Raw genomic sequence first — 13452 nt, 5'->3', positions numbered from 1 at the left:
AATTTTACATTTCACCTCTACTTTGCTCTAAATTTCTGTGAAACACCTAAAGGGTTCATAAACTTTCTAAATATTGTTGTGAATACTTTGAGGGGTCTAGTTTCTAAAATGGGGTATTTGATAGGGGTTTCTAATAGATGGGCCCCTCAAAGCAACTTCAGAAATGAACTGTAACCTAAAAAAATAAATAAATGAGGCAATACTTCCCTTCTTACATTATACTGATAATGAGCCGTGCCCACCCCGAGATGACCCCAGTTTTGACCGTTTGTATAAACTGAGTCCCCTATTAGACCGTTCCAGTGCCCGGTTTTCCCAAGCATACACCCCCCGAGAAGTGTATTTCTATTGATGAGTCCCTGGTACATTTTAAAGGGAGGGTTCAATTCCGCGAGTACCTGCCGGGTAAGAGGGCAAGGTATAGCGTGAAGATGTATAAGCTGTGAGAGTGCATCAGGGTATACCTACAGGTTTAGGATATATGAAGGAAAGGCCACCCCCAAACCTGACTGCATCCTGGACTACAATAGGTACATGGGAGGGATGGAATTGTCAGATCAAATCCTGAAGCCCTACAGCGCTATGCGGTGTGGTATAAGAAGCTGGCCGTGCACATCATACAGATGGCTTTGTACAATGCGTACGTGCTACGTCGATGTGCAGGCCAGACGGGATCTTTCCTGGAATTTCAAGAGGTGATTATCAAGAACCTAATCTTTAGGGACCAAGTACCAGTACTTCTGGAAGCGGGGCCACACGCATCGTACCAGGGCGGCAACACTTTCCAGGAGAAGTTCCCCAAACTGGCAAGAAGGGAAAAAGTCAAAAGAGGTGCAAAGTCTGCTATAAGGGATGACACAATATATCAATGTGACACGTGTCCCGAATAACCAGAGCTCTGTATGAAAGAGTGTTTTAAAATTTATCATACATCCCTTGGTTTATAATTTACCCCAGTTTTACTTACCCTGATGCACTCCGCACAGCTTATCCCCCCTCGTCTTTCCCCTCTGAGCCCTGCTGTGTGCCCAGGCAGCTGATCCCAGCCACATGTAGGGTATTGCCATACCCGGGAGAACCCACATTACAGTTTATGGGGTGAGGGTCTCCGGTCAAAATGCTCACTACACCTCTAAATGAATGCCTTAAGGGTGTAGTTTTTAAACCGGGGTCACTTCTTGCGGGTTTCAACTGTACTGGTACCTCAGGGGCTTCTGCATACATGACTTCGCACTAGAAAATCCCCTGTAGGCCAAATGGTGGTCCTTTCCTTCTGAGCCCTCCCATGGGCCCAAACGGCAGTTTATCACAACAAATGGGGTATTGCGGCACTCAGAACAAATTGCGCAACAGAATGGGGTGTTTTGTTTCTTGTGAAAATAAGAAATTTTCAGCCAAAACTACATATTATTTGAAAAAAATAATTTTGTTTTCATTCCCAGCCCAATTCAAATAAGTTCTGTGAAAAAACTATGGGGTCAAAATTGTCACAACACCCATAAATGAATTCCTTGAGGGGTGTAGTTTCCAAAATGGGGTCACTTCTGGTGGGTTTCTATTGCTTTGATACCTCTGGGGCTCTGCAAATGCGACATGCCACCCGAAAACCAAACCAGCAAAATCTGTACTCCAAAGAACACACAGCGCTCCTTCCCTTCTGAGGCCTCCCATGGGCCCAAACGGCAGTTTATCACCACAAATGGGGTATTGCTACACTAAGGACAAATTGGGCAACAAAATGGGGTATTTTGTTCCCTGTGAAAATAAGATTTTGATCACAAATGACATTTTATTGGAAAAAAAGAAATTTTTTTTCATTTCACAGCCCAATTCAAATACGTGCTGTGAAAAAACTGTGCGGTCAAAATGGTAACAACAACCATAAATCAATTCCTTGAGGGGTGTAGTTTCCAAAATGGGGTGACTATTGGGGGATTCCTACTGTTTTGACACCTCAACACCTCTTCAAACCTGGCATGCTGCCTAAAATATATTCTAATAAAAAAAGAGGACTCAAAATGCACTAGGTGCTTCTTTGCTTCTAGCGCTTGTGTTTTATTCCAGGAGCGCAGTAGAGCCACATGTGGGACATTTCTAAAAACTGCAGAATCTGGACATATTTAGTATTGTTTCTCTGGTAAAACCTTCTGTGTTACAGAAAAAAAAATGAATACAATTGAAATTCCGCAAGAAAAATGAAATTTGCAAATTTCACCTCCACTTTGCTTTAATTCCTGTGAAATGTCTGAAGGGTTAAAAAAACTTTCTAAATGCTGTTTTGAATACTTTGAGGGGTCTAGTTTTTAAAATGGGGTGTTTTATCAGGGTTTCTAATACATAGGCCCCACAAAGCCACTTCAGAACTCAAGAGGTACCTTAAAAAAAAAAGGCTTTTGAAATTTTCTTAAAAATATGAGAAATTGCTGTTTATGTTCTAGGCCTTGTAACGTCCAAGAAAAATAAGAGTGTTCAAAAAACGATGCCAATCTAAAGTAGACATATGGGAAATGTGAACTAGTAACTATTTTGGGTGGTATAACCATCAGTTTTACAAGCAGATGCAGTTAAATTCTGAAAAATGCAATTTTTTCCAAATTTTCTCTACATTTTGCAATTTTTCACCAATAAACACTGAATATATCGACCAAATTTTACCACGAACATGAAGCCCAATGTGTCACGAGAAAACAATCTCAGAATCGCTTTGGTAGGTTTAAGCATTCCGACGTTATTACCACATAAAGTGAAATATGTCAGATTTCAAAAATGGGCTCTGAGCCTTAAGGCCAAAACTAGGCTGCGTCCTTAAGGGGTTAAACTTGCCCAAAAAGCAAAAAACATGCTCCAAACGTCTACCGTCTGCTAAAGCCGGATGGTTGGGGGTTCTTCCCCTCATGTCTGATGACGATTGGGGGAATATGTTGTCTACTCATCTTCTAGTCTCACTGGCTGCTAATAACAGGCTCACGCAGTTATATATCACTCGCTGTGCTTATTTAATGGGAAGGTGTTATGAATTTTTATTTTATCATATTGCTTTTAATATGATAACATAAATTTTATTTATATTCTCGTGTTCTACTTCTTACTTTATCTTTATTCCTCTATGGGGGCTGCCATTTTTTTCCATCTCTGTATGTGTCGATTAACGACACATACAGAGATGGAATACGGCACAAACAACCCCATAGAGAATGCGAACGGGAGCCGTTCCATTCACTGCTGCGTACGCCGCCTGTGTGGTAACGGCGCATGCGCCGCTCCCACACAGACCAAAACGAACGTCTTTGGCAGTGCGAAATCCGTCGCCATTTTCATGTGGAACGGAAGCCGCTGCCGGACAGTAAGATGACTACTTCCGGCCACGGTTTCTGGCCATATGTTCAAGGAAGCGAAGGCGCAAGGAATAGGAGCAGAGGCGGCAGGAGAAGGTAATGTATGTGATGTGTGTATTATGTTCATGTATGTTCGTGTTATACGGTCTGCTGAGCACTGTATCTAATCCTCCTACAATGTGCAGGCGCTCAGAAAATGGCGGCACACAGTGTAGGAGGTTTGAAGATTCAAACCCCTCCTTCTCCTGGCACTAGCCAGAATAAGGGAGGGGGTATTGTGTGAGGACACTAGAGCGAGTGTGTCTACCCCAAACTTGCAGCATAAAGCAATGAGGTTGCTTTACCACATTGACCATGCTGCAATTTTGGGAACTGCTCCCTCTAGTGGCCAGCACATGGAAAGGTTATGAATTAGAATTTAATTTATAATATTTCCTGACTTGTAAAAAAAATTAAAACAATGTGTAATCACTTAAATAATTGTTTAACTAAAAAAAAAAAATCTAGCGACACATTCCCTTTAACACCGACTCGTCTGCACAGAATGGGAGTGATCCCGTCCACCGAGTTCCTGAGGTCACCAGGGGGCCGCTGATTTTTGACATATGATTTGGACATGTATTGCATCCTTTTGGGGTGAGGTTTTGTTTTCACACTCTAGGGTGATGGGGGCCCCTGTTCCTCAGGACCCGCTATTTTGCCTTTTTGGCCTGACTAATGATGACTCCTACTCACACCATCAAAATTTTTTCTCTGCGAAGCCCTGTTCATGGCCCGGAAAGCCATTGCTCTGAGGTGAATGGCGCCTACGGTACCTACTCTGACACGGTGGAAGTTTTTAGTAAATAGTGTACTACCATATGAAAAAGTTTTATACCAACATCGTAAATGTCCTAAAAGATTTGACAAGATATGGGCCTCCTGGTGTGCTATCTCTGATACTACCGACTGAGTGACTATGCCGATGCACGTTCATACTTCCTAATGTGTTATGCTTATTCCTTGTCTATACACTGAAAGTATGTCTGAAATGTAAAGATGTATAGTGCTTGGCTATACATGTTGGAATGTTTGGCGACTTAGCCTATTTGTTTGCATCTAAATCTTATAAATAAACCGAATTTAAAAAATTACCCAAAAACCCTGATGGTAAAATGCTATAAGAGGGATTGTCTGGGATTTAAAAAAATTTGCTCAGCAGGAAAGTTGATCAAATAAGTAATCCCAGTAATCACCTGTTCAGTCCCACGGTGGTCCCCATCTTTCTTTTTTGACTTGCGGTGATGACGTGCTTTTCATGCACAACGCTGCAGCCGATCACTGGCCTCAGCAGTCCATGCTAGCATCACCGCTGAGGTCAGTGATTTGCTGCTATGGTCACGGGTGTGAACGGCATATTGTCTCTGCAGGGAAGTCAACTAAGACCAGCAGTGACCAGCAGAGCGGTGACGTTGGAGTGGTGATTGAATATGATCATGCATGTATACTATCGATTTGCTTTTTATAGTAAGTATTGAGAAATTAAACAAATACGGCCAATTATAGATAAATTTACAAAATTAATGTCTTTGGTCCACTTAAAGGGAATGTATTATAACCTATATAATATATTTCCTACTAGTAATTATACTCAAGATACCACAAAATTCACATATTAAACCAAAAAAGGAAATCTTGAAATCATGCAATAAATTTCATCAAAATGCAATTTTATTAAACAAATTATACAATTTATTATACATCAGTAAATAGTACAAAGATAACCCCCCTCCCAAGTATATACTATAGACATTTTAAAAATAGGTTAAAAGAAAGCCAGGTGATTCCTGATATAATATCGTAGGTAATAAATTGTAATGATTCCTCACAAACTATATCACCACTACTCAGGTAGAATACAAATTAAATACCATGTGTGTTACTGTATACACTAATCAATCAGAACAGTGCTATATGTGTTACTTTATACATAACATACAAAGCACAATCAATTTAGAGCAATGCTAGATAACGATCGATAAACGTTTGCTCGTGTGTGTTACTGTATACACTGATCATTCAGAACAGTGCTGTAAAGGGAATGTGTTGCGAATTAAATATTTTATTTAAGTTACTTATTTATTATAATTTTATTTTGCTGTATTTTTTTTTTTCTTCCACATTTTGGGATGTATTAAAAATTAAATAATTTGACATCTTTTCCTATGTTGGCCACCAGAGGGAGCACTTCCCAGTATTACAGCAAGGTGAATAAGGTAAAGCAAGCTGACTCACAACTGCTGTAAATGTGGGAGCCAGGAAAAGGTGTCTTCAAATTGCTAAGCATTGTCCGTCTCCCATTTTGGGAGTGATTGTATAATGCAGCTTGTAGACTCTATAGGACACACCAAAAGGCTAAGGGTATGTTCACACGCTAACTAAAAAAACGTCTGAAAATGATTTTCAGCTGTTTTTTTAGTCCAGCTCGCATTTTTTACGGCCGTTTTTGGAGCTGGTTTTCTATAGAATCAATGAAAAACGGCTGAAGAAGTGACATGCACTTCTTTTTCGCGGCCATCTTCTTACGTGCCGGTTTTTTGATGAGGCGTAAAAAAATGCCCCGTTGGAACAGAACGCTGTATTTCCCATTGAAATCAATGGGCAGATGTTTGTAGGTGTACTGCTTCCGATTTTTGGGACATTTAGGGCCCGAAAAATGGCTGAAAACACTGCGCATGCACATAGAGAGAGAGAGACACACAACTTACCTGCAGTGCGGCCGGTCTTCATAATGGCGCCGGCTTTCCCCCTACAAACCAGCTTGTATGCTGGGTCACTCTGAACTGTGCCTGCGCAGTACAGAGTGAAATAGCAGAAGCAGAGAATACAATGAACGAGAGCCGTTCATTGTGTCCTATGCACTGTAGCTGCCGTTAAGAGACACATACACAGATGAAATAAAGCCAGACAATTTTGTGTTTTCCATGGAAACTCACACTTATATTTATCAAATAAGTTGCAAAATGACTAGAAAATATAGTCAAGACATTGACAAGGTTAGAAATAATGATTTTTATTTGAAATAATAATTTTCTCCTTCAAACTTTGCTTTCGTCAAAGAATGTTCCATTTGCAGCAATTACAGCATTGCAGACCTTTGGCATTCTAGCTGTTAATTTGCTGAGGTAATCGGGAGAAATTTCACCCCATGCTTCCAGAAGCCCCTCCCACAAGTTTGATTGGCTTGATGGGCACTTCTTGCGTACCATACGGTCAAGCTGCTCCCACAACAGCTCTATGGGGTTGAGATCTGGTGACTGCGCTGGCCACTCCATTACAGATAGAATACCAGCTGCCTGCTTCTTCCCTAAATAGTTCTTGCATAATTTGGAGGTGTGCTTTGGGTCATTGTCCTATTGTAGGATGAAATTGACTCCAATCAAGCGCTGTCCACAGGGTATGGCATGGCGTTGCAAAATGGAGGGATAGCCTTCCTTATTCAAAATCCTTTTTACCTTGTTCAAATCTCCCACTTTACCAGCACCAAAGCAACCCCAGACCATCACATTACCTCCACCATGCTTGACAGATGGCGTCAGGCACTCTTCCAGCATCTTTTCAGTTCTGCGTCTCACAAATCTTCTTCTGTGTGATCAGAACACCTCAAACTTCGATTCGTCTGTCCAGAACACTTTTTTCCAATCTTCCTCTGTCCAATGTCTGTGTGCTTTTGCCCATATTAATCTTTTCCTTTTATTAGCCAGTCTCAGATATGGCTTTTTCTTTGCCACTCTGCCCTGAAGGCTAGCATCCCGGAGTCGCCTCTTCACTGTAGACGTTGATACTGGCGTTTTGCGGGTACTATTTAATGAAGCTGCCAGTTGAGGACCTGTGAGGCGTCTATTTCTCAAACTAGAGACTCTAATGTACTTGTCTTGTTGCTCAGTTGTGCAGCGGGGCCTCCCACTTCTCTTTCTACTCTGGTTAGAGCCTGTTTGTGCTGTCCTCTGAAGGGAGTAGTACACACCATTGTAGGAAATCTTCAGTTTCTTGGCAATTTCTCGCATGGAATAGCCTTCATTTCGAAGAACAAGAATAGACTCTCGAGTTTCACATGAAAGCTCTCTTTTTTTCTAGCCATTTTGAGAGTTTAATCGAACCCACAAATGTAATGCTCCAGATTCTCAACTAGCTCAAAGGAAGGTCAGTTTTAGGCTGGGTTCACACGACCTATTTTCAGACGTAAACGAGGCATATTATGCCTCCTTTTACGTCTGAAAATAGGGCTACAATACGTCGGCAAACATCTGCCCATTCATTTGAATGGGTTTGCCGACGTATTGTGCAGACGACCTGTAATTTACGCGTCGTCGTTTGACAGCTGTCAAACGACGACGCGTAAATTGACTGCCTCGGCAAAGAAGTGCAGGGCACTTCTTTGCAACGTAATTTGAGCTGTTCTTCATTGAACTCAATGAAGAGCAGCTCAAGATATACGAGCGTCACAGACGCCTCGTATATTACGAGGAGGAGCATTTACGGCTGAAACGACGCAGCTGTTTTCTTCTGAAAACAGTCTCATTTCAGCCGTAAATGTCTGCTATCGTGTGAACATACCCTTATAGCTCCTCTAAACAGCAAAACTGTTTACAGCGGTGCTAACATAATTGCACAAGGGTTTTCAAGTGTTTTTCTAATCATCCATTAGCCTTCTAACACAGTTAGCAAACACAATGTACCATTAGAACACTGGAGTGATGGTTGCTGGAAATGGGCCTCTATACACCTATGTAGATATTGCATTAAAAACCAGACGTTTGCAGCTAGAATAGTCTTTTATCACATTAACAATGTATAGTGTATTTCTGATTAATTTAATGTTCATTGAAAAAAAACTGCTTTTCTTTCAAAAATAAGGAAATTTCTAAGTGACCCTAAACTTTTGAACGGTAGTGTGTATATATATACACACACACACACTTGCATAACTTTTTTTATCTTTACTACAGGATGCAGTTATATGACGCAATACACAATAAGTTGTTAGAGAAGAACACAGAGTCAAAGTAAGTGTTACTAGCGGGTATTTATTACTCATGCTCTATTTTATATCTGTATTTGGATTGTGAATTTTTCAACAACATGGATGGACAGCACTCCACATTCAAAGGAGAACGAAATGTGGTGCTCCTCTCCTGTGGACTTGGTTCGTCCTGTCCATTGGTTATATCCAATGCGAGAAAAACCATGGTGTACAGAATATCAATGCAATTATTTATTTAATCCAGACGTGCAACGTTTCGGCTATACAAATACTGCGTGTCTGGGTTAAATCCTTAACTGCATTAGTCAAGTGAGTGCTGTACGCCGTTATTTTTCTAGCATATGAATCCTCCTAGTCACAAGCTATTGCAGGTGCCTAAAAATAAGTGTTTTTATGATAAGCTTAAAACTGGATGTTGGGAATTAATCTGACTGGAAGCGCGTTCCAGAGAACTGGTGCAGCATGAATAAAGACTAGAGAATGGGAGTGGGTTGTTCGGATTATGGAGGAAGTTAACAGGATAGAGGCATTGGTGTAGCGGTTGGTCAGATAGATGATCCTGGCTCATGCATTCAGGATAGAGGGGAGAATTTAGGGAGGGGTACACCAATTAGTAATGGGTTACAGTAATCAAGACGAGAGTGAATCAGAGCGACCATGAGTTTTGGCCGTTTCCACAGTAAGAAAAGGATGGATTCTGGAGAGGTTTTTACGGTGAAGGTGGTGACCGGAGCGTGAAAGTGACTGAATATAAGTCAGCGGGTGTGCTGCCTAGGAGTTATGGTAGTGCTGAGCACTGATATAGAGACATCCAGTTTAGGTAGGCTAGTAGATGGTGGGAACACAGGGAGCTCAGTTTTAGATAAATTTAGTGATAGAGGACATGATGTTAGAGACAGCGGACAGACCATCACTGGTGTTTTGTATTGGGCCATATTCACACAAGTTGTGTTCAGACACATTTCGGAGCGCAAAACGCTCGTATTCTGGTTTTAATGGGAAATACTGTGTTCATATGAGGTGTATTTTTACGCTGCTGAATTTAAGAAAACTCCTCGTAAAAAGGAAGTGACATGTCACTACTTTAACCGATTCAGGATCGGGCTATTTTGAGTCTACAGGACCAGACCGTGTTAGCCATTTTTAGCACACGTTAATCTGCTATAACGGCTCCAGCTTTCTTTTGGTGTGTTAGCAATGTGATTTTTGCGATATTTTTTTCATAGACCATGCAGGTTTATTTTTTTTAATCATTTTTAAACACATCCTTTTTGCTATTTTAGCGTTTCTAGGCATAAAGTTTGAAAATAATAGTAAAAAAACATGCTTTTTTAGTCTTCAGCTAATACATTTTTCTGGTAATATAGTTTTTCCTTAAAATAGACCTTTTGTTTGATCTTCAGTCTACCGTAAATTTTTGATATATTACATGTCTATTTTAAGGTAATTGGGTCAGGGCTAGCATTACGACAATGATTGGTTGGGGGGGGGGGGGGTGTGTTTTTGGGTGGATATTTTGTGTATTTATTATTTAGCTTATTTCTACTGTTCTTTTTTTTTTATTTTTTATTTTACTATGGCCTGTCCCCGAAAGGTCAGAAAAGACTTTTTGGAGACTCTATTTTTTTTTTTTTATTCTACACCATTTTCTATCCACAGCAGCCCCGGTTACAGGAGAAATCGGCCCTCTTAGGGTATGTGCACACACACTAATTACGTCCGTAATTGACGGACGTATTTCGGCCGCAAGTCCCGGACCGAACACAGTGCAGGGAGCCGGGCTCCTAGCATCATACTTATGTACGATGCTAGAAGTCCCTGCCTCTCTGCAGGACGACTGTCCCGTACTGAAAACATGATTACAGTACGGGACAGTTGTCCTGCAGCGAGGCAGGGACTCCTTGCATCGTACATAACTATGATGCTAGGAGCCCGGCTCCCTGCACTGAGTTCGGTCCGGTACTTTCGGCCGAATTACGTCCGTCATTTACGGACGTAATTAGTGTGTGTGCACATACCCTTATAGTGACCATTGTCACGAATAGTGCTGTGTAGGGCCCCATTAGCAGCTTGCCATTAACGGCATCCCGGTGATCATGTGACCAGTCACGTGATCAACGGGACCAATAGAGGCCGCGGTGCTGCCTGCCGCTATTCTATACACAGTGCTCATTGAGCGCTGTGTACACGCGATCAGAGAAAATAGAAGCAGCGAAAACTTCTATCTTCTCAGGGTCCCCGGGATTCACTTACTGCCGGGGACTCGACATTCAGTTGCCTGATCGCTCGGGCAGCCATCTAAAACCTGCGCCGTAAAACACTTTGCTGCCAGTTTTAAGGACCCCCGCTGCCGCACGTTTATATACAACCGGCGGTCGGGAACCAGTTAAACGTTTTACAAGGTGATTTTACATTGACATTACAAAATCCGCTCCAAAATCATCTGGTTTCAGAGGCTGTTTTCTCTTAAACAGCCACGCTTTTTTCTGCTTCGTACAGACGCTGTGTGAGTATACCACGAAAGCGGGGAAATGTATATATTTAGGTGTCAGCAGTGTAAAATTTATTTTCTAGTCTAAACTGTTTATATCTGGGGAGTAACTGCATGGATAATTGTTTATAATTTATTTTTCAGGTTAATACATGAGACTATTGAGCACAGCAGGGGTCTTTGTAATCAGATACTAAAGTTTCAGAAGGTAAGTTATTAATGAGGAGCATGAGCTGTCCTTAGGCTGGGGCTAGACCTAAACCTTTATTTTTTTTGTATTGAGCAATTCACTTATGTACAGCGATTTAATGCTCTCTTAAGAAAAAAAAAAAGAAAAAAACACGTTTTGCTTTGATCTTCAGCAAAACCTTGTGACTTAACTGCAATTTTGCAGAACCACACGTTTTTTTTGTGCCGTCTTACAGCTGTTTAGCTTGTTAATGAAACTGTACACTTGAACATTTTATTGCTTGATGAGTCTTCTCTTGTGCTATGTAACTGTTTCACCCAAAAATGTATTCATCTCCTATCCCAACTCCGGTGTCCAAAAAAATAAAAAACCTTAAAAACTGCACCAAAACTGCTTTAGATCCTGGCCCTAGGGCAACAGATGTTTGAGCAACTTGAAGTTTCTTAAAGCGACCCTCCGGTCCCGGGACAACATTTTAAATACGATTGTGTATATGGAGTAATATTACCCGGTGCCCTCCAGTTGTGCCCTCTGCCGTGGATCCACCATTTCAGGATCCCCTTTATGCTGTCCCAAGATGAGCGCAGCACTTTTTAAACTACCAGTCTGATTGACCAGAGCTGCTTACGTGAGCAGTCCTTTCCCTCTGTTCATGGATTGGTGTGTCTTAGGGTATGTTCACACGATTAACAAAATACGTCTGAAAATACGGAGCTGTTTTCAAGGGAAAACCGCTCCTGATTTTCAGACGTTTTTTTGAGCACCTCGCGTTTTTCGTGGCGTTTTTAACGGCCGTTTTTGGAGCTGTTTTCAATAGTCTGAGAAAACGGCTCTAAAAACGTCCCAAGAAGCGTCTTGCACTTTTGACGAGCCGTCATTTTACACACCATATTTTGACAGCGACGCGTAAAATGACCGCTCGTCTGCACAGAACATCATAAGACCCATTGCAAGCAATGGGCAGATGTTTGCCGACTTATTGGAGCCGTCTTTTCAGGCGTAATTTGAGGCGTAAAACGCCTCCATTACGTCTGAAAAGAGGTCGTGTGTACATACCCTTAGACTCCGTATGAGCGCTGTGGCCATTTTGAAACGACACAAAGGGGCCCTAATACGGCGGATCCATGGCAGAGGGCACAACTGGTGGGCACCATGTAATATTTCTCCATATACCCCATCACATTTATAATTTTGTCCAGAGACCGGAGGGTCGCTTTAAGCAAAATATCTTCGTTAGTAGAAGGTGAATCTGATAATTCCCAAATCTTTATGTCCATAGTCACTGGTTCACCAAGCCCTATACCTATAAATAAGCAGGCTGCAGCCAACCAAGGTATACAGTCTATAAATATAAAATGCAGAATTGCTCATTTTTACATTGTAAAATAAATGGAGGTCCTTGGGTCACATTGAGCCAAAGGCGTGTGCCCACATCACAACAACCATATCAATTCATTCAGATAAATCCCTACTCTATTCTAGCTGCAACCTGAAATAAAGGCTTAAAAAACAGACTAGAAATGTAACTCCTTAATCCCTTCCTGCTATTGGGCATGACACTACGTCCAAATTCAAAGTGCTTTCCCGCACACGGGCATATAGTCACGAGCTGTAGATAAAGCGAGCACAGGAGCTGAGCGCGCTTTATCTTCAGCGGCTGTCATACACAGCTGACATCCCGCTGCGATGGCAGTTACTGCCGAACGCAGCCATTTAACCCCTTCAATGCGGCTGTCAATGACGTCCGCCGCATTGAAGTGGTTGACAGGGAGGGAGCTCCCTCTGTGCCCCCCCCCCCCCTCGCGCGATAGATCGTGGATAGCGATGGTTGCTATGGCAACCAGGAAGCCGTTGCCAGGTTTCCTGGTTGCCCAGGTACGGTAGCCTATTAGGTCCTGCCCGAGGCATGACGTAATAGCCTAACTGTCAGCTGAAGAATGACAGTTACAATACACTGCACTACTTATGTATGCACTGTATTGTATCGTACTGGGGATCAGAAGACCAAATCTTCAAGTCCCCAGGTCAGTGTAATAAAAAAAAGTGAAAAAAGTAAAAAAAAAATGTGAAAGAAAAATAAATAAAAGTTTTAACTAATAAAAACAACACTTGCCCTGTTTCCCTGATCAACTCCTTTTATTAGAAAAAAAATGAAAACATGAAAAAAAACTACATAATAGGTATCGCTGCGTTCAGAACGGCCTGATCTTTAAAAATATCACATTATTTTTACCGCACGGAATACCGTAAAATATTTTTTGATAAACAATGACACCATTTTATTTTTGTCATCTTGTCTCAAAAAAATTTAATTAAGTGATATAAAAGTTGTAAGTAACGCAAAATGGTACCAATAGAAACTACAGTTCGTCACGCATAAAACAAGCCCTCCCGCAGCGATATCAACTAACAA

General features: G+C 41.5%; 1 protein-coding gene across 1 annotated transcript in view; it reads left to right on the top strand.

Moving 5' to 3' along the window:
• Positions 1 to 13452, top strand: part of CENPH (centromere protein H) — a 73193-nt gene that overhangs the window by 19130 nt on the left and 40611 nt on the right. Inside the window, exons 5-6 of the mRNA XM_075854894.1 lie at positions 8324 to 8380; positions 10994 to 11057. Coding sequence (XP_075711009.1) covers positions 8324 to 8380; positions 10994 to 11057 — 121 coding nt within the window. The remainder of the gene's footprint in view (positions 1 to 8323; positions 8381 to 10993; positions 11058 to 13452) is intronic.

Source organism: Rhinoderma darwinii, chromosome 1 (assembly GCF_050947455.1).
Source record: "Rhinoderma darwinii isolate aRhiDar2 chromosome 1, aRhiDar2.hap1, whole genome shotgun sequence".
NCBI lineage: Eukaryota > Metazoa > Chordata > Amphibia > Anura > Rhinodermatidae > Rhinoderma > Rhinoderma darwinii.
Note: the sequence above shows the minus strand (reverse complement) of the source record. Positions and strands in the feature narration are given on the sequence as shown.